Raw genomic sequence first — 19,500 nt, 5'->3', positions numbered from 1 at the left:
AGTATCCGCCTGCAGTGCCAGAGACGCAGGAGATGTGGGTTCAATCCCTGGGTCAGGAAGATCCCCTGGAGGAGAACGTGGCAACCTACTCCAATGTTCTTGCCTGGAGAATCCCATAGACAGAGGAGGCTGGCGGGCCTCAGTCCATGGAGTCTCAAAGAGCTGGACGTGACTGAAGTGACTGAGCAGCAGCAGCAACCAGGGGTGCAGGAGGGGCTGGATTTGGCCCTGTAGTTGCAGATCTGAGATGTAGCCCCAAGGCCCTTACTGTCTCCACCATCTTTCCCTGGTCCCCTCTTCCACTGGGGTCCAGCCTTGATCTGTTCTGGCCTTGCAGATGGGGTGACCCACTGGAGTTTGACGGGTTCCCGAGATGTGGACAAGGATGCGTTCCTAAGCTTCAGTGATGGGGTCTATCAGACAGGTACCGGCCACCCCACCCCCAGTGCCTGCTTTGGGTCCTGGGTCCTGGGTCCCAGCCGGCCTCTTCCATTGCAGTGGTCTCAGCCGAAGTGGAAATGACAGCTTATGCCCTGCTGACCTACACGCTCCTGGGCGACGTGGCTGCCGCCCTGCCTGTGGTGAAGTGGCTGTCCCAGCAGCGGAACTCCCGCGGGGGCTTCTCTTCTACGCAGGTACGCCAGGCGAGCCAGAGGGAGGGGCTCAGGCCTGGGCGGCCCAGGCTCGGGACCCAGAGCCCTCTAGGAAGGTACCCGGTGCTTCTAGTCTGAGGACGGCTCCTTACCTGCACCTCTGGGAGCAGGAAGTCCAAGAGAGGACGGGAGGATGGGGCTGAGGACGGATGCACCAGGCTCTGGGATAGGGACCAGCCCTCCTTTGGTGGAGATGCCCCCCAGCTGCCTGGGGTCCCCAGCTCTGTGGGTGTCTACACCAGATCTACTCTCCGTTCCAGCCACGTGAGTCCCTGGCCTCAGTGAGGGTCCATGGGACCCCCATTTTGGGCCAGACCTCTGGCACAGGGTGGAGGCACCTTCTGGGGCTGACTTGGGTCTCCGGCTCTGTCCCCAGGACACCTGCGTGGCTCTGCAGGCCTTGGCAGAGTACGCCATCTTGTCCTACGCGGGCGGCATCAACCTCACCGTCTCCCTGGCCTCCACCAACTTGGACTACCAGGAGACTTTCGAGCTGCACAGGGGCAACCAGAAGCTTCTACAGATGGCCGCGGTGCGTGTTCCCAGGACCAGGGTTGGGGGGGAGGGCAGCGAGAGTGGCCCCTCCTCGCTGCCTGTCTGTCCGTGTGTGTCTGCAGGTGGGCGCAGGGGAACCGTAGCATCTTCTCTCCCCAGATCCCCAGCCTCCCCACAGGGCTGTTTGTGAGCGCCAAGGGTGAAGGCTGCTGTCTGATGCAGGTGAGGCTTTGGGGAAAGGGGAGTGCTCCCAGGGGACGCTGGAGGGCTCAGTACCCGGCCAGGCTGAGTGGGGTGGCTGTGTGTGTGAGAACCACCCTGTGACAGCCTGTCAGCCCCCTGAGATGTCACCCACTCTGGAGAAGGAAACGGCAACCCACTCCAGTATTCTTGCCTGGAGAATCCCATGGACAGAGGAGCCTGGCAGGCTTCAGTCCACAGGCTAGCAAAAGAGTCGGACACGACTTAGCGACTAAACCACACCACCACTGCCCAAGGCAGAACCCAAGGTAGATGGCAGTGTGTCCCCTTGGGTGAAACTGCATCTGATTCTCATTTTGGTGGTCTCTGACCCTGAGCAGAGCCCACTGCTCCACCCTCCACTGTGGGACTTGCCTGGTGGCTCAAGGGTATTTGCCCAGCCAAGGTCTGAATGCAGATACCCAGCCCAGACTCAGCCTGGCCCTCCCGGAGGCCCCTTAGTCAGCAGGCTCAAGATTTAGTTGTGTTCTGGGCGGGGCAGACTGGTCTCCTGAGCTCTGGCCAGTGGTCAGAGGGCAAGTCAGCCAGGAGACCCTTGTAGCCTCAACTTCTCCATCTGAAAAATGGAGCCCAGACAACACAGTAGACAACAGGAGAGGGAGCCCGGGCTTGAGACATGGGAGAATGGGATGATGGTTGTACCTACAGCATCAGGGTTAAAGGGAGTGATGACCATGCCCAGAACTGTCACCAGGATCACTGACCTCATTGTTCTAGCTGTCCCCACCTTCTCCTGCCCCTGTCTTTCCCCTCTCCATCCCCACGGCCCCTAAGCCTCTGCACTCCCCCATCCCCAGATTGATGTCACCTACAATGTGCCTGACCCGGTGGCCAAGCCATCCTTCCAGCTGCTTGTGAACCTCCAGGAGCCTGAGGCTGAGCAGCAGCGACCCCCCTCACCTGCCTCCTCAGCTGATGATGATGACCCAGCAGCTGACCAGCATCAGCAGGAGTACCAGGTGGCCCTGGAGGTGTGCACCAGGTAAGGCCTCCTGCCCCGCCGGCTGGCACCCCCACCTGGGTGATGCTCTGTAGAGTGATGCTCTCAGCTAGAAACGTCTGGGGATTTACCTGGCCCCCTAGGTGTTCCACCGACTAGAGCCAAAGTTGTGGCTGACCAGCCCCCTTATTCTGATTACAAGACACACCTCAGCAATACTTATCAGGAAACTATGAAGGAGAAGATTTCTTACTCCCAGGTCCTGGAGGGTACTTGACCCTCCTGGGGGTCACACGGTGAGGTCACCGGTAGAGAGATAGAAGTCATGGACCTGCGGTTCTACCTTTATTGAAATCTGAGGGCAGGGGTGTGCCTAGGGTTTTGTGGATCCACTCTTTATTGGTGAGTTTAAAATATAAGAACGGTAATTGAGGTGCAGGAAGGGGAAGGCAGGGTGACCCAAATAGTCAGTTATTTAAATAACCCAGGGCTATTTTGTTTTAGCCATCCCACATACTGTATGCAGAATCTTAGCTCCCTGATCAGGGATCAAACCTATGCCCCCTGCAGTGGAAGCTCAGCGTGTTAACCATTGGACCATCAGAGAAGTCCCTACCCAGGGCTTTCTGAAAGAGAGATATTCATGGGTAGGGGCAGCCTGTTTCCTTATTGGTTGTTGTGTTAGTAGCTGTCAATATCTTTATTCAAGATGAATGTCTTTGAAATGGATCCCTTTGCAATCAAAGGCTTACACTACAGATGATTTCTGAAATGAGTGAAATAATGGAAGTACTTCTGAATGGGTGCAGCAGACTCCAGTGGCAGATGGGGCTGGGAGGGATGGCTGTTTGTGGCCCTTACACGACCCAGCTGTCCCAGGTGTGACCCTGGAACCAGTTCACAGAGGGTCCTCAGGAGGTGGGGGTGCACACAGCTGCCCACAAAGGATGCTCATTGCCATGGCAATGATGGGGGATCCCAAAGGTGGTTGGTAGCCATGGAGCTGAAACCCATCAGAGCTGCCCAGGCACCTTCCTTAACCTTGACCCTTAATCCTCACGTGTCCAAGGCCGCCCCCAACTTGGGAGGTTCTGAAGAACAAGCCCAACTGGGCCCAAGCCCCAGAGTAGCGGGTCCCTGAACCATTTCTGGTTCGCAATGAGACTTGTGGTGGTACCACTCAGCAGGGCTGTGACCACCATCCAGTTGGGTGGAGGAACAAGAAGGAGCTGGACTGGCCCTGGCACGTCTGCTGGGGACACCTCTGTTCCTTTCTCAGATGGGAAGAAACTAACCGTGTGCCAGCCAGGTATGGCGTCTCTTAGGCCTCACCTCCATAGAAGCCTCCTCCGCCCATCCCAGGGGCTCTGGTCATGCCGTCCCCTTGTGCCCACGGTCTGCAGGGCCCTCCCTGAATATCAGCCTCCCTGTCACCGGTACCCAGCACAGGGAGGGTCTGGCACGTGGCAGGCGCTAGAGGCAGTGTTTACCCACTGCCTCTCCATGTCACAGAAGGGGAAACTGAGGGCCGGCACTGGGAGCAGCCTGGGCTCCCTTGGCCCCACAGAGCTGTTTCCCACACCGGAGGCACATGGTGGTTCAGTCGCTCAGTCTTGTCTGACTCTTTGTGACCCTATGGACTGTAGCCCACCAGGCTTCTCTGTCCATGGGATTCTCCAGACAGGAATACTGGAGTGGGTTGACATTCCCTTCTCAAGGGGATTTTCCTGACCCAGGAATCAAACCCATACCTCCTGCGTCTCCTGCACCGGCAGGCAGAATATTTACCACTGCACCACCCAGTCGATACCCCCCCGAGTTTGCTCAAACTCATGTCCATTGAGTCGGTGATGCCATCCAACCATCTCAGCCTCTGTCACCCGCTTCTCCTCTTGCCCTTAATCTTTCCCAGCATCAGGGACTTTTCCAATGAGTTGGCTCTTCGCATCAGGTGGCCAAAGTATTGGACCTTCAGCTTCAGCATCAGTCATTCCAGTGAATATTCAGGGTCAGTTTCCTTCAGGATGGACGTGGGTCAGGCCAAGAACACTTGGCAAGGCCTTTTCCATATGGTTTCAGTGTTTCAACTGTGAAATGGAATGACCAATGACCCCGCCAAGGGTGTCTGTGCAGCCAGACCTGGGGCAGGCTGGAGGGCTGTGGGGACAGAGCAGACCATGAATTCCACCGAGGGGCTTGAGTTCAAGGGCCCCTCTTTCTCTCCTTTCATCGACAGGTGGCTGCATGCGGGGTCCTCCAACATGGCGGTCCTGGAGGTGCCCTTACTGTCAGGGTTCCGGGCGGATGTTGAGAGCCTGGAGCAGGTGAGGGGGTGCTGGTGGGCAGGGGCCGGGCAGGGTCTGTGGGCCTGCCCACAGCCCTTCATTAAGTGGGGTTGTGCTTTTGTTTTTGCCTTACTTTCTCCTGGCAAAGTTGGTGCTCTGAGACTGGCCATCTAAGGAGAGGCAGGTGGTGAGGGGTTGGGTGTCCCCCAGAAGGTGTCACTCACTGGGCCATCTGTGCTGTTACCCATGCGACCGAGGATGCTTGCACTTTCGGGATGATGTGGGGTGCCAGGGAGTGCTTCCAGAGACTTGCCAGCACCCTCCGTGTAAATAGAGACCAGCCCCATTTTGCATGTGGGGGAGATGGTCACCAGGAGGGGGAGCAGACTTGCTGAGGAGGTCAGCAGTGTGGGGAGGGTGTGTGGGTGGAGCACCCTGGATGGGGGCGGGGGGTGAATGGTGCAGGTGAAGCAGGAGCAGGTGGCAGGGCTCAGTGGGTGCCTCGGGGACTTGGCCTGGGACTGAGACTTGATCGGAGAGACTGTGGCAGGGAAGTGGAGGCAGGCACTCAGGACAGTGATACCCAGCCTTGAATGCCCTCTCAGGGGTGCTGGCTGCCACCCCCTGGCCCAGCCCATGGGGACTTGCTGGATGCTTGTGGGCAAACTCCTCAGCCTCTAGGGCCTTGGCTCCTCATGGGTTCAGCCCACCTTGGGCCCTTGGAGATGGGAGGACGAGAGTATTGGGGGCAGAGGGGCTGGGCAGATCCTGACTCTGGCTTCCTTGCCAGCTGCTCCTTGACAAGCACGTGGCACTGAAGAGGTACGAGCTGGCTGGCCGCAGAGTGCTCTTCTACTTTGATGAGGTACTGCGGGCTGGGGGAGCGGTGGGCGGAGTCCTCCACAGCAGCCGCATTGGCGAGGGCATAGCCGCCATGGCCTGTTAATGGTTCTGGCAATACTCTCATACCAAGAAAGAGAAACTGGAAGAGTCAATCCATGTGGAGTTGGCACGGCTGGCTGCTCTGTGCCCCAGCCAGCTCGCTTTGGTAGAAAAAGTTAGGATTGGTGTGGAATAGTATTCAGGCATCAAAATGAAGCTCTGACTTTCTGAGTCTCAAAAACATGCTGAGTTGAACAGACAGAAAGCAGATTGGTGGTTTCCAGGATTGGGGGGATAAGCAGTGGGTGCAAATGGGGCTGCCGTTTCTTTTATTCTTTTTTTCTGGAGGATAAATGTTGTGTTGGTTTCTGCTGTACCAGGGAGTAAATCAGCTGTAGTATACATGTATCCCTTCCCTCATGGACCTCCCTCCCACCCGCCCCATCCCACCCCTCCAGGTCACTGCAGAGCACTGAGCTGAGCTTCCCACTAGTTATCTGCTGTACCCGTGGTAGTGTATTTATGTCAATCCTGGTCTCCTAGTTCGTCCAACCCTCCCCTTCCCCTCTGTGTCCACATGTCCATTCTCTACGTCTGCATCTCTATTCCTGCCCTGCAAACAGGTTCATCTGTACCGTTTTTCTAGATGGAAAAGTTCTACAGACAGTGGTTGCACAAGATTGTGAATGTATACACTCACACACACACACACACACACACACAGGGAGGAAAGACACCTGCCATGGTGAGTGTGGGAGATGAAAGGCCAGCTGAGACGCTCCCCACGTGGGTGGAAGGACCCACAAAACCGAAATAAGATCGGATTTCTGTTTCACGCTTCCGGGGCACCCCGCAACCAACCAGTTCTGGGTTCACACTTTGGGGCATCATAGAGCACAGAGGCCGAAGCTCAGCCTCCAGCCCTAGTGGGCCCAGCCAGGCCTGAGCCTGCCCGCTGCCCCTGCAGATCCCCAGCCGGTGTTTGACGTGCGTGCAGTTCCGGGCGCTCCGGGAGCACGTCGTGGGCAGGACGTCGGCGCTGCCCATCTTGGTGTACGACTACTATGAGCCTGGTAGGCCCACGTCCGCCACCCGCAACCCCAGCTCGGTCCCTCACCCTGTCACCCATCACCTGGTCACCCTTCTCCCTTGGTCCCGCAGCCTTCGAGGCCACGCGCTTCTACAATGTCAGCGCGCGCAGCCCGCTCGCCCGGGAGCTGTGCGCCGGGCCCGCGTGCAACGAAGTGGAGCGCGCTCTGGCCCAGGGCCCCGGTGAGTGCGCGAGGCCACTGCCCCTTCCGAGCACCCGCCACCCCAGCACGACCCGTGGGCCTGGGGGAGGCTGCCCATTTGGAGGGAGTCGTCAGGCAGAGGAGCGTGCAGCGTGGTAAAAGGAGGCAGGCCCGGCTCGGTCAAGGGCGCGCGTCCTGAGCCGAGGGAGCTGGAGTGCGCAGGCAGGGTGGAGGAAGCGAGGATTAGAGGCGTGGGAGTGAGCAGCGGGAGGGGGCGTGGTCCTAGCTGGATGAGGGCGGGGCCCATCGAGGTGGGGCGGGCAGTGAAGAGGCGGGGCCTAGAGTAGCGGGTGTGGGCAGGGGTGAGGGGGCGGAGCTGGGCGGGAGGCGGAGCCAAGAGGGAGTGGGCAGTGACGGGGGCGGGGTCTAGCGGGATGGGCGGGGCGGGCGTAGAAGCCGGAGGTCCGGAGGGGAGTCCTTGCCTCCCCTCCCCCACAAGCCCGAAGGTGTCCGGATCCCGGGACCCAAGCCGTGAGCGCAGACTGGCGGCAGCGAAGGGCGGAGTGGAGTTTCTGGGAACCCTTTTCTTTATTTTCCAAACTTCTTGAATTTAGATTGCATTTAGTTCAAAAGCTTTATTTTTAAATTTTGTTTTCGTAAATACTAGGCAAATACTCGCGTGAAGTTCCACCAGGCCAGGGCTCAGGGCTTCCCGAGCACTGTCTCCACTCTGTGGAGCGTGGTTCTGGCCCCTAGGGACTTCTCCATTCCAGGCCCAGGCAGAGGCGAGGGCCAAGTGTGGAGCTTGGAGTTCCCAGGGCCTTGACAACTTCGCCTCGCCCGCCAGGCTGGTCCCCAGAAGAGCGAGGTCCTGTGGCCGTTCCGGAGGAGGGGGTGACAGTCACGCGCTGTGGCTGCGACCGTGCCTGCAGCATCGGCGGGGACGCGGTGTGCGGCTCCGACGGCGTGGTCTACGCCAGCGCCTGCCACCTGCAGGAGGCCGCCTGCCGCCGTCGCGTGAGATTGGAGCCCGCGCCCCCTGGTCGCTGCGCGCTTGGTGAGGACCCACCGCATGGCTGGCCTCGGGGGCTCCACCTCGTCCCGGGCTGTATCGCTCCATCTTCTCCATCATGCCATCTCCTTTCATCACCCCTTTGCATCTGGGTCCGTTTGCAATGGGCTTCCTTGGTGGCTCAGCGGTAGAGTTTGCCTGCAATGCAGGAGACTCGTTTTTGACCCCTGGGTGGGGAAAATCCCCTGGAGGAGGAACTGGTAACCCACTCCAGTATTCTTGCCTGGAAAATCTCATGGCGGGCTACAGTCCGGGGTCGTAAAAGAGTCTTAGCAACAAGAACCCTTTGCATCTCCTCCGTCTTGGTCAGTCTCTCACCAGCCCCATCCCAACTTGGAGCTTTTCTGAGTCTCCCCGTCTCTGATTTCTGTGTCCCCTGCCCCGCCTTGTGACCTCACCTCCCGCCTGTTGCTCTGGGCCACACATCTTTCCTCAGGCCCCAGGCTGTTGGTCATTCGGATCCTCTCCCCCCAGTGCCTTCCCTGCTGACTCAGTCCTTCCTTCCAGAGCAGCCGACACCAGCCTTGGCCTTGTACAGCTACGAGTATGACTTGGGTCTCCTGGACACTGGACACCTGGCAGCCGGCCATGAGTTGGTGGACTTGGATAAGGAAGCAGAGGACAGGTGAGAGCTGGATCTGCCCCCAGTCTCCCTCCACTGTGGAACCAGGCAGGAAGTGGGAGTTACTGATGGAGGGTCGACCTGCAAGGTTTTGGGGGATGAGGTGGATAACCCGTTCTCCCTTGACCTGCATCCACTCAGCACATATCAGAGAGCAGCCTGTATGTGTAGGATGAGCTTAAGAAGCCCTCCCAAGGACTGGACCTCAGGACAGACCTGTCCCTGAGACCCACTCACTCTTTTAAATAAGTTATTCACGACACAAGGAATGTTTTTTTCAAGAGGGGGTGCTATGGAGTCTTGCAGTGGGGTTGAAATTGTACCCAACTGGCTCAGACAGTAAAGAATCTGCCTGCAATGCAGGAGACCTGGGTTCAATCCCTGGGTCGGAAAGATCCCCTGGAGAAGGGAATGGCAACCCACTCCAGTATTCTTGCCTAGAGAATCCCATGGACAGAGGAGCCTGGTGGGCTACAGTCCATGGGGTCAGGAAGAATTGGACTCGACTAAGCAAAGCAACTAAGTACACACACCTAATACAAAAAAAAAAAAAAGGCGGGGGGTGGGATTTATAGCCAAGGAGCACTTCTCTGGTGGCCTAACTGGTAAAGAATCTGCCTGCAGTGCAGGAGACCCTGCCCTGGTTTAATTCCTGGGTTGAGAAGATCCCCTGGAGAAGTGATAGGCTATGCACTGAGGTATTCTTGGGCTTCCTTGGTGGCTCAGCTGATGAAGAATCCGCCTGAAATGTGGGAGACCTGGGTTTCATCCCTGGGTTAGGAAGATCCCCTGGAGGAGGGCATGACAACCCACTCTAGTGTTCTTGCCTGGAGCATCCCCATGGACAGAGCAGTCTTGTAGGCTACAGTCTGTGGGGTTGCAAAGAGTCCGACACTACTGAGCAACTAAGCATAGTAAACATAGACAAGGAGTGGGAAGGGGAGTCAGTGGATGGAAAGTTACTGAGAGGAAACAATAGGGGGTGGAGGGGGGATGTTCTAGCTAAAGAGACTGAAACTTATTCTTGCTGATGGCAGGCCAGGTTGATTGAGAGATCATGAGAGATGGGGAGGGGCAGGGCAGGATGAAGAACCCAATCAGACAGCAAGAGGGATCAATATGGAGGATATGGGGTTCTGGCTAAATTGACATATTAGCCAGATTCTTGCTCCAGCTGGACAGTGTCAAGATGAACACGGAAGCCTGGAATTTGAGACCGACATGAAAAAGAGCTCAGAGGAGCCCAGGTGGAGTTTGGTCAGGGAGAGAATCTTTGTTCCCCGAGGGAAGGATGGAGGAAACGTCAGGAGACCAGAGAGCTCTGTGCGGGGAGGCTGAGAGGGCTTCCTGGAGGAGGCAAATCTTTTGGTTTGAGTCAGCTCAACTCAAGTGGTTTAAACAACAGGTTGATCTATCAGCTTAGGTAAGTGCCAGGTCCTGGAGGCTGGCTGCACTGGCAAGCCTCAGAGCCCTCCCTTCCTGGGTGATAGGGGTCTCTCCACCCCATGCTGGTGGCAAAGGCTGGTTTATATCCCCACTCAGCAAACCAGCAGGAAAACTCTTCTACCAGCACTCACCAAAGGCCTGGAGACTTAAGGGGGTTGCACTTAAGGGGGTTTAGTTCACATGCATGTAATTACTGGTAGCGCTGGGTTTGGGGTTGCTGCTGCAGCATTTTTGTTTCATTTTCCCTTCCATGCCCTCTTTTCCCCCGCCTCCACTTCACACACCCTATCTCTCTTTTCTCCTTCCTAATCAAATTTCTTTAAACAAAATTTTTTTAATTCATTTATTTGGCTACACTGGGTTTTAGTTACAGCATGGGGGCTCTTTCACTGCAGAGCATGGAAGCTCTTCAAGCTCCAGTTGTGGCTTGAAGGCTCAGAAGTTGTGGCCCTCGGGCTTCAGTAGTTATGGCGTATGGATTCTCTAGTGGTAGGTGGGGAGAAGGCAATGGCACCCCACTCCAGTACTCTTGCCTGGAAAATCCCATGGACGGAGGAGCCTGGTGGGCTGCAGTCCACGGGGTCGTGAAGAGTCAGACGCAACTGTGGGACTCCACTTTTCAGTGTCATGCATTGGAGAAGGAAATGGCAACCCACTCCAGTGTTCTTGCCTGGAGAACCCCAGCGACAGGGGAGCCTGGTGGGCTGCCATCTCTGGGGTCGCACAGAGTCGGACACGACTGAAACGACTGAGCAGCAGCAGCAGCAGCGGTGGGGGGTGGTGTGTGGGCCTAGTTGCTCTGCAGCCTGTGGAATCTTAGTTCCATGAACAGGGATCGAAGCCATGTCCCCTGCGTTGCCAGGCAGATTCTTAACCGCTGGACCACCAGGGAAGTCTGCTCCATGCCCTCTTTTGGATTAACTGAATATCTTTTAGAATTCCACTTTGTTTCAGTTATCGTGGTAGCTCTGAGGAACCAAACTATATATATCTTTAAACTTTTCACAGCCTACTTGGTGGGAATGTGGTCACCATTTCGCCAAAACGTAGCAACTTTGAAGCTGGTTATGTCCATGTGTTGTCCCCTCCCATCCCTCATACTTTGATTGTCATATGTACAGTGGTGACTCAGTGGTAAAGAATCCGCCTATCAATGCAGGAAACAGGGGTTTGATCCCTGGGTGGGGAAGATCCTCTGGAGAAGAAATAGCAACCCACTCCAGTACTCTTGCCTGGAGAATCCCATGGACAGAGAAGCCTGGAGGGCTGCAGTCCATGGGGTCGCAAAAGATTTGGACACGACTTAGCGACTAAATGACACCACCTTTAAAGTCTCCCAGGTGTTGCCATTCTTTCCAGTGTCTTCTGAGACAGATCTGCTTTTATTTTCATTATGGAAGGGGAGATTTGTTTATTAAACTTGAAAATTTGAAATCACCGTAGGCTCACAGGCAGTTGTAGGAAATAACAGAGAGCCCTTCATCCAGTTCCCCTCATTGGTAACATGGCCAAGAATTCGAGTTACAGTGTTACACCAGGAAACTGGCGTCAGTACAGCCTGCCCTTCTCACTCATACGTCACCACATCTACGTGTACTTGTGGCCGTGGAGTCTGCAGATCCCGCACATGTGAAAGTGAACGTCGCTCTGTCGTGTCCGACTCTTTGCCACCCCACGGACTATACAGTCCATGGAATTCTTCAGGCCAGAATATTGGAGTGGGTAGCCTTTCCCATCTCCAAGGGATCTTCCCACCCCAGGGATCGAACCCAAGTCTCCTACATTGCAGACAGATTCTTTACCAGCTGAGCCACAAGAGAAGCCCAAGAACACTGGAGTGGGGAGCCTATTCCTTATCCAGAGGACTTTCCCGACCCAGGAATCAAACCAGGGTCTCCTGCATTGCAGGCAGATTCTTGACCAGCTGGGCCGTGAGGGAAGCCCCTTTCAGCACTTGTAGCTTTTTGTAATCGTGACTGCAGTCAACCTACTGGACAGCCCGTCACCTCAAGGATCCCTCTAGCTGCGGTTTTATGGCCACACCCACCTTGCTTTCCCCCGAGCCATTCATCTGTCCTCCCACCCTATAATTTTGTCACTTCAGGACTGCTGTGTAAACAGAATCATGGGGTACGTAACTTTTTGAGATTGGATTTTTCTCACTCAATAGAGTGAGTGAGAAAAGTGAACTCCTGACACGACACCATCCATGTCGGATCAGTAGTTCCCTCCTTTTCGTAGCTGATTGAGTTCCACGGATGCGTTCTCAATTTGAATGGTGGTCCCATGCAAGCTACGCTCATTCTTACCGAAAGTGAGCACCCCATCCCGCCCCTGTGAGGGGCCTGGCTGGACCATGTATCCCCACCGCTATTCTGGGGGGTGCTGCTGTCTCAGTGGGTGGAAGCAGCCGTCCTGAGCACCCCTTGGCGGCCAGTGCACGGGACAGGTCTGCAGCCCCTCCCCCAAGGCGTGCAGCCCACAGGCATCTTTCCTTCTCTCCTATCAGTCAGAGTGGCTTCTCCTCCTAAAACTCCAAGCTGGAAGACGTGATCAGGCTGTGATTTCTACCTGCCGGAAGAGGGCCGGTGACAGGAGACTTCACTGTCTAGGGGCTGGCAGATCCCATCCCAGGTGACCCCTGCTTCCAATTGAACCCGATAAGTGGATTGGCAGAGACCTGCCTTGATGGATGGTGGGCCTCCCGGGGGCCCAGCCCCCACCTCAACAGGGAGGATGGTCAGTGGGGTGGCTGGGGGCCCCTTCCCCCTCCTCCCCAGCTGCAGCTGGAGCTCCAGGCACGCCACCCCGTAGCCCACAGGCTGGGTAGCTGGAGGAGCTCCCACAGCCTGCCGCGCTGCTCCCCAGAGAAAGGACATCTCTGGGAAGGACTCATGGCCAAAGGCCTGTTTCTGAGGGGACACGACTCTGGCCAAGTCTCGGACACAGCGTCAGCAACTTGGAAACAAAACAGGCCCCTCTTCTCCAAAATGCAGAAGTCCCAGCCTCCCTTTGGGCCGCCCAAGCTGCTGAGCCCCAGGACCCAAACCCCAAGTTGCCCCAGATCTGTCACAGTCCCTGCAGCCCCATCTAGTCTCAGGGGCCCTGAATGTTTGGTCTGGATGGCGCTAGGCTCTGCGGGGAAGTTCTGGGCTCTAAGAAGATGCACTTTCATCTTCCTGCTTCTGGACCTCACCGTCCCTTGAACCCCTGCTCTCCCGGGGCCCCACCTGAAGGATTGTCACCCCCGCTATCAACCTGGGGGGTGTCCCAGCTCTGGACCAACCAAAGCCATGCGCGCAGACCTGCCTCCGAGCTGCTCCTCCCCTGTGTTGGCCTGTCTTCTCCCTCCACGGTGGTATTTATTTCAGCCCACACATCTCGGGACAGCACAGAGACCCTGAGGGGGCGGCCCAGCCTGTGGGTCCCCGACATGCAGTGCTGATCCCTGACCCCCGCCAGCCTACAAGGTTACAGTTCCCTTGGCCAAGGCCCTGTTGCCCACTTGCCATGGAGGCCGCTGGTGTAATAAAAGCTCGTTTCCTTCAAGTCCCTGGCAGACCTGAACCTCCTGTGGGCTGGGGAGGCTGAGGGGCAGCTCCAAGGGTTGAAGCTGGCTCTCATCTGGCCCTTTGCTTCCATTCCTTCATCCACAGCCCAACCTTTCCAAGGAGGATGGGGAGGAGGCTTTGGAATACCTGAACCCCAAGATAATCATAAATTTAGTGCATTTGTGAAGAATCATTCCAATATGGGGGCTTAGAACCCACCTGTCAATACAGGAGACGTGGGTTCTATCCTTGGTACAGGAAGATCCCCTGGAGAAGGACATGGCAACTCTCTCTGGTATCCTTGCCTGGGAAATCTCATGGACAGAGACTCCTGGCAGGCTACAGTCCATGGGGTGGCAAAGAGTGGGACACGACTGAGCGACTAAACACCGACAACATAGCCACAGGGAGAGGCCTCAGGTAGCCTTTCACCCAGCTTCCCAATGCTGACAGCTTGGGATACCCCAGTAGGTCATCACAGCAGGTTAGCGACACGATGTGCTTCATTGATGTTAGCCCCAGGCTCCCTCTCCTGTGGGTGAGCATGTGTGTGTGTCCTGGGGCTGGTCACTCTTCCCCAGACCTGAGACACAAACTCAATGGGGAGCCCAGAAATGGTGCCCACTCCCCCTGCGTCTGGGGATGGCTTGCTTACCCCCACAGCTGATGCCTCAGTGGCTCCCGACACCGTGACCTGTGCTGCCCGTCCGTGTGGGGAGCAGTGGGTTATGCATGTGTGTGTGTGTGTCTGGGAATACGGTCACCCCTCCGCACGTGGTGTCCCGCAACTTGATTCAAAGCAGCCTTCATGTGGTTGGGGTGGGGTTTGCAGAGCTGCAGCCCCCTGAGCCTGGGTGCACACCCTAAATTCTCCTGTTGCCCTACCCACCCGCTCCACGGGGGAGCTGACAGAAGAGGAATCAAACCACAGGTGAGGAGCAGGAGGTGATGTCTGGTAACCAGGATCACAGAGGGAGGCTGAGCCCTGTGGCTCCCAGTGATGGGTTGCATCAGGCTTTGAGGGGCTGAGGGGGGAGCCTCAGAACCATAAAGCCCATCCCAAAGCCGGAACCTGGCTTCTGGGGATGAGAAGGACCGCCAACAGGGCTCCCAGCCTCCTTGGCCCCCGGGGGTGTCGGGGGCCCAAGCCTCCTCCTGGGTGGGGTCCTACAGCAGGTCTTAAGGCAACATCCGCCTCACTTCATTCCTACCTTGGACTCGGTCACAAGGGAGCTGGTTAGACCCAGGAACCTACACTGAATCCCCATCTTTTCCTGGGGCTTCCATAACTCAGTACCACAAAGCAGGTGGCTTCAAACAACAGAATTTTATTCTCTGGCAGTTCAGGAGGCTAGAAGTCCGAGATTAAGGTGAAGGCAGCGCTGGCACCCTCCAGGGGCTCCGAGGGAGACTATCCCTGGCTGCTTCTAGTCACTGCCAGCAGTCTGTGGCTTGTGGCCACATCACCCCACCTCTGCCTCCACTGTCAAGTGGCCTTCTTCCCTGTGTGTCTCTGCATCCTCTTGTTGTAAGGACACCAGTCACATTGGATTTAGGGCCCACCCTGTACTCCAGTGTGACCTCATTCTAGCTAATCACACCTGCAAAGACCCTGTTTCCGAATAAGGTCACCTTGGGCGGTTCCCAGTGGATGTGAATCTGGAGGGGACCCTATTCAACCCGGAATGACTCCCTTCCTGTTCATCCAGCCTGTGAAGGGCCTGTCACACGAGCGAGGAGGACCGGGTCCCCATCGCCCGGCTGCCCCCCTCCCTGGAGGCCGTGGCGGTGCCAGCTGCCCGGCGGAGCAAGCCCTCCTGCACCTTGCTCCTGAACTCAGCAGACACGAAGTAATAGATGAAGGGGTCCACACAGCTGTTGAGGGTGCTGAGCGCCAGGCTGGGCATGTAGGCGGCGTACAGGTCCCCCCAAGCATCAGGGCCGGGGTTTGAGAAATGCAGCAGCAGCAGCACGTTGCTGGGTGCGAAGAGGGCCACGGCGGAGGCCAGCACCAGCGTGGTCAGCCGCAGCGCGTGGCCGTAGCGCCGGCCCCCAGCCGCCAGCGTGTGTAGAGTGGCCCCGTAGCTCAGCACCATGGCCAGCAGCGGCAGGAAGCAGCCGAACCCCGCCAGGCAGATGAAGGCGGGCCGCCAGTAGGAGGCCTGGGTGCCGGTGGGCAGCACGTCGTGACACAGCACGTGGTCGGAGCGTGACAGCCGGAAGGTCTGCTGCTGCAGCGCCAGGGGCATCGCCAGGGCAGCTGCCGCCAACCAGGCTGTAACACAGAGCCCGCCGGCCAGGCGCTGGCCTCGCAGGGTGCGGGCCCGAAGTGGGTGCACCACGGCCAGGTAGCGGTCCAGGCTGACAGCGGCCAGCAGCAACAGGGAGCCATACAGGTGGCCATAGAGCGCGGCTGTGTCCAGGCGGCAGGCAGTCTCGCCGAAGGGCCAGCGCTGGCCCCGCAGGTGATAGGCGATCCGCGGCGGCAGTGCCAGCGCCAGCAGCAGGTCAGCGGCCGCCAGGTTCATCAGCAGCATGGTGGAGGGCAGTCGGGGAACCTGCGTGGCCAGCACCCACAGTGCCAGGCTGTTGGCGGGCAGCCCCACTGCCAGGGCCAGCCCGTAGAGTGCAGGCACCAGTCTTGTGGGCACCCAGCCCAGCAGCAGGGCCCGAGAGTTGGGAGGGAGCTCCAGAGTGTTGCTGTCGTTGGCACAAGGCTGGCCGGGGAAGCCACGGGGGTGGGGCCTCGGTGTACTGTCTGCGGGGAGAGCGACCGGAGGGAAGGGGATAGAGGCATTACCACCCTCACTCCCCACCCACCGACCCCTCATCTGGCTCCCTGACTGGATGGTGCTACCTCCTGGGAAACTAGAGTGGGCCCCAGTTCTCAGGAGCCCCCGGGGAAGAGCTGGACACGGACACTCCCAACCCCTGTGGACTCCAGGCTGGGCTGGAAGACCCTCCCACCACCTCCAGTTCGATGCCTTTCCTCTGCCGGCTCCTGGCGACCTCCCTCTCAGCCCCATGGCGGGACCCGAGGCCACTCACCGTAGCCTTCTGCTGCGCTCCCCACCTCTTCATAGCTGACGGGGGTCTGGGTGTCACCCAGGCTGAGCCCCAGGGCCAGAGGCCACAGCAGCAAGAGAACCCACATGTTGGCGGGGCTGGGTGCTCGCTGCTCTGGGCTGCAGCCGGCTGACCTCGGGCTTCCTGCCTGGCTGGACCCCCACCCCCAACTTCCTGAGTGCCCGTGGAGGAGTTCACAGGGCCGTATGAGATAAGCCAGCCCCTGTCCTCCCGAGTGGGTGGGCGGCCCCAGGCCTGGCCTAAGGAGATCGGGCAGCTGGGGTCACTCGGGCTGTAGGTGATCAGCCAGTGAGACGGAGGAGGAGGGGGTGTCAGGCGGCAGCCCCCACCTCCAGCCCCTGCCCAGCCCAGGAAGCCCCCGGGGGCCAAGTGGCCACTTCTTGCTGGCTGGTCACATCTCGGTTCCAGCCCTCTGGAACCACATCCCTCCCTCTCTTGGAACCAGCCCTTTTCACGAAGTCCCTCTCCCCCCAGTCAAGAGCTCTTGGCCCCTCCTGAAGCCCTCTCCTCCCAAATCCCCACCCCCAGCTCTGGCAGGCAGGACACCAGGTCAGAGGTCAGAAAAGGGGAGTGGACCCCCCATGAATGCCCCTGGCCCTCTCTGGGGGCTGCCCGAGGTCATGTTGCCTAACGCAGCACAGGCCCCCAGGCAGATGCAGAGGAAGATGGAGGGAGCAGAAGGCCTGGTGAGCCTGGGGTCTGCTGAGGATAACTACTGAGGTTTTGGTCTTCAGCCAGAGCCCCCAGTGCTGACCACGTACTGTCCTGGGGGTCTTAGGGGAGCCCAGCGGCGGCTCTGTGTGGGAGGGACCTGCTTCCTCTTCTCAAAGCCCCTTCTTCTCCTGTCCTGGGGCCACCCTCCACCTGGGGTCCCAAGTGTGACCAGGGGCTACAGCCGTGCCTGAGCTGGAGGGAGGCGGCCAGCTAGCCCAGAAAGCTCCCCTTCCCTTCAGCCTTCACCCCAGAGATCTCTCCATGTCCCACCCAGAGGGGAGGGTACTCCTGTCTCCTGAATAAGATCCCCCCTCCAGACCTCAGAAAGGGCTATGAAATCCTACCCTGGGGCGGACCTGCCCTAGGGGTTCTTGGTCTCTGTGTGGTCAGGGCTGGGCCACGGTGGGGGCAAGGTCGGGGAGCAGGGGGTTCCTGAGGGAACCATAGGGCTGAGGGAAGAAAAAATGAACTCGGGGTTGGAGAGGGGATTGGATGAGACGGTGTCCTGGTATGGCGAGCCCTAATCTAGCCACACAGCTGGGGACATGGGGACCAGCCAGGAAATGACCAAGCAGTCCATGATAGAGTCAGTGCAGCTGGAGGTTGAGATGCCGAGGTCCTTGCCCCCAGCCCCAGGGTTGGGGGGCTGGATACTAAGGCCTGGGGAGCTTCAGCCGGAGCAGGGGTCACAGCCAGGAGCCTCTCAGTTTCCTCCAACACCAGTGACACATTCAGCCCCATGCCCGCATCTCACAGCACACGTGACCAGTGATGATGGGGACACTCTCACCGCACAGGAAAATGGGGACGGGGACCCCCTGCAGCCCTTCCAGGAGAGAGCAGGAAACCCGCTCAGGGGGACCTGGGGGCGGCGGAGGCAGCTCTTCCCCGCCCTGAGGAGGGTGGCTTGACTCAGGAGTTCCATGTCTAGAAATTTATGGCAGATACACACGCACAGGAAGACGTCTGTACAGGGAAATTTCCGGCAGCGGGGGCGGGTGTAGGAGGTGCCCATAAATAACTCCTCCTCCCCTCACTAGTCACCATGGTAACGGCCCTGTACCACAGCAGAGGGCCCCCAGACACAGCATGTGATGGTTCAGGGCGGCTGTCCCAGAAAGATGATGAGCCACATGGAGGCACCTCCTGGGGGATGCTGGAGGGCAGCTGCCTTCAGAGACTTGGGGCCCTGCTTTTCTGGAACTTTCTACACTGTGCATCACTTTCTATAAAAACTTAATTTTTATACTTAAAATTTTATGCTTAAAAAAAGGCATAATAGTAGCTGTAAAAGGAAGGAAATTCTGACACAGGCTACAACATGGATGGACTTCATTCAAAGACACTGTGCTGAGTGAAGTAAGCCAGTCACGAAAGGACAAATACTGTATGTCGCTGTTGTTGAGTCATGTTTGACTCTCTGATCCCACGGACTGCAGATCGCCAGGCTTCCCCGTCCTTCATTTTCTCCTGGAGTTTGCTCAAACTCATGTTGAGTTGATGACATCATCCAACCATCTCATCCTCTGTCGTCCCCTTTTCCTCCTGCCCTCAATCTTTCCCAGCATCAGGGTCTTTTCCAATGAGTCAGCTCTTTGCATCAGGTGGTCAAAGTATGCATGCGTGTGTGCTAGATCGCTTCAATCATGTCTCATTCTTTGTGACCCCATGGACCATAGCCCACCAGGCTCCTTTTTGTCCATGGTATTTCCCAGGCAAGAATACTGGAGTGGGTCACCAAGCCCTTCTCCAGGCAATTTTCCTGACCCAGGGATCAAACCTGCATCTCTTAGGTCTCCTGCATGGGCCGGCAGGTTCTTTACCCTAGTGCCACCTGGGAAGCCTGGCAAAGTATATGATTCCACTTATATGAAGTCCTTACTGGCCACATTCATAGAGACAGAACGGTTGGGTACCAGGGCTGGGAGAGGGTGGATGGGAGCGAGTGTGTGATTGAGGACAGAATTTTGGTTTGGGAAGATATGAGAAACTTCCGGAGACGGATGGTGGGCATGGTCACACAGCCACGCGGGTGCACTTTCTCCCCTCCCTCCCCCGGTTCCGCCCTTCCTCGCCAAGTCACAGGGCTTGCAGGATCTTAGTTCCCCAACCAGGGATCAAAACGACACCCTTAGTGAAAGCATGGAGTCCTAACCACTGGACTCCAGGGAATTCCCTGAACTGTACACTTAAAATGGTCATCATGATACATCGTCACACGTATTTTACAACTGACAACAGAGAAAAACAGCAAACGGAC

The 19,500-nt window shown here is 57.6% G+C and overlaps 2 protein-coding genes across 6 annotated transcripts in view; one reads left to right on the top strand and one right to left on the bottom strand.

Moving 5' to 3' along the window:
• Nucleotides 1–13,437, top strand: part of CPAMD8 (C3 and PZP like alpha-2-macroglobulin domain containing 8) — a 101,143-nt gene extending 87,706 nt beyond the window's left edge. For 3 of the 5 annotated variants that reach the window (XM_088839146.1, XM_088839145.1, XM_055430162.2), the window contains 10 exons: nt 338–424; nt 499–635; nt 1,030–1,185; nt 1,308–1,370; nt 2,207–2,391; nt 4,586–4,673; nt 5,425–5,499; nt 6,484–6,589; nt 6,678–6,788; nt 7,596–7,954. In XM_088839146.1, the coding sequence (XP_088695272.1) occupies nt 338–424; nt 499–635; nt 1,030–1,185; nt 1,308–1,370; nt 2,207–2,391; nt 4,586–4,673; nt 5,425–5,499; nt 6,484–6,589; nt 6,678–6,788; nt 7,596–7,951 (1,364 nt within the window). In that variant the 3' untranslated portion in view covers nt 7,952–7,954. Of the gene's footprint in view, nt 1–337; nt 425–498; nt 636–1,029; nt 1,186–1,307; nt 1,371–2,206; nt 2,392–4,585; nt 4,674–5,424; nt 5,500–6,483; nt 6,590–6,677; nt 6,789–7,595; nt 7,955–8,327; nt 8,446–12,397 lie in introns of those variants that run through there. The other 2 variants (XR_016038114.1, XM_055430164.2) reach the window with 2 other exon arrangements.
• Nucleotides 13,438–14,734: 1,297 nt separating this feature from the next.
• On the bottom strand, nt 14,735–16,715 carry F2RL3 (F2R like thrombin or trypsin receptor 3). The gene is made up of 2 exons (XM_055430166.2): nt 16,488–16,715; nt 14,735–16,197 (listed from the first exon to the last, which is right to left on the bottom strand). The coding sequence occupies exons 1-2, from the start codon at nt 16,591–16,593 to the stop codon at nt 15,164–15,166; spliced, it is 1,140 nt and encodes a 379-aa protein (XP_055286141.2). The 5' UTR covers nt 16,594–16,715; the 3' UTR covers nt 14,735–15,163.
• Between the last annotated feature and the right edge of the window lie 2,785 nt (nt 16,716–19,500).

Source organism: Moschus berezovskii, chromosome 8, assembly GCF_049115385.1.
Source record: "Moschus berezovskii isolate FMDL1 chromosome 8, NW_MosBer_1.0, whole genome shotgun sequence".
NCBI classification, from domain to species: domain Eukaryota; kingdom Metazoa; phylum Chordata; class Mammalia; order Artiodactyla; family Moschidae; genus Moschus; species Moschus berezovskii.
The sequence above is the reverse complement of the archived record's forward strand: the minus strand, read 5'-3'. Positions and strand labels throughout refer to the sequence as shown.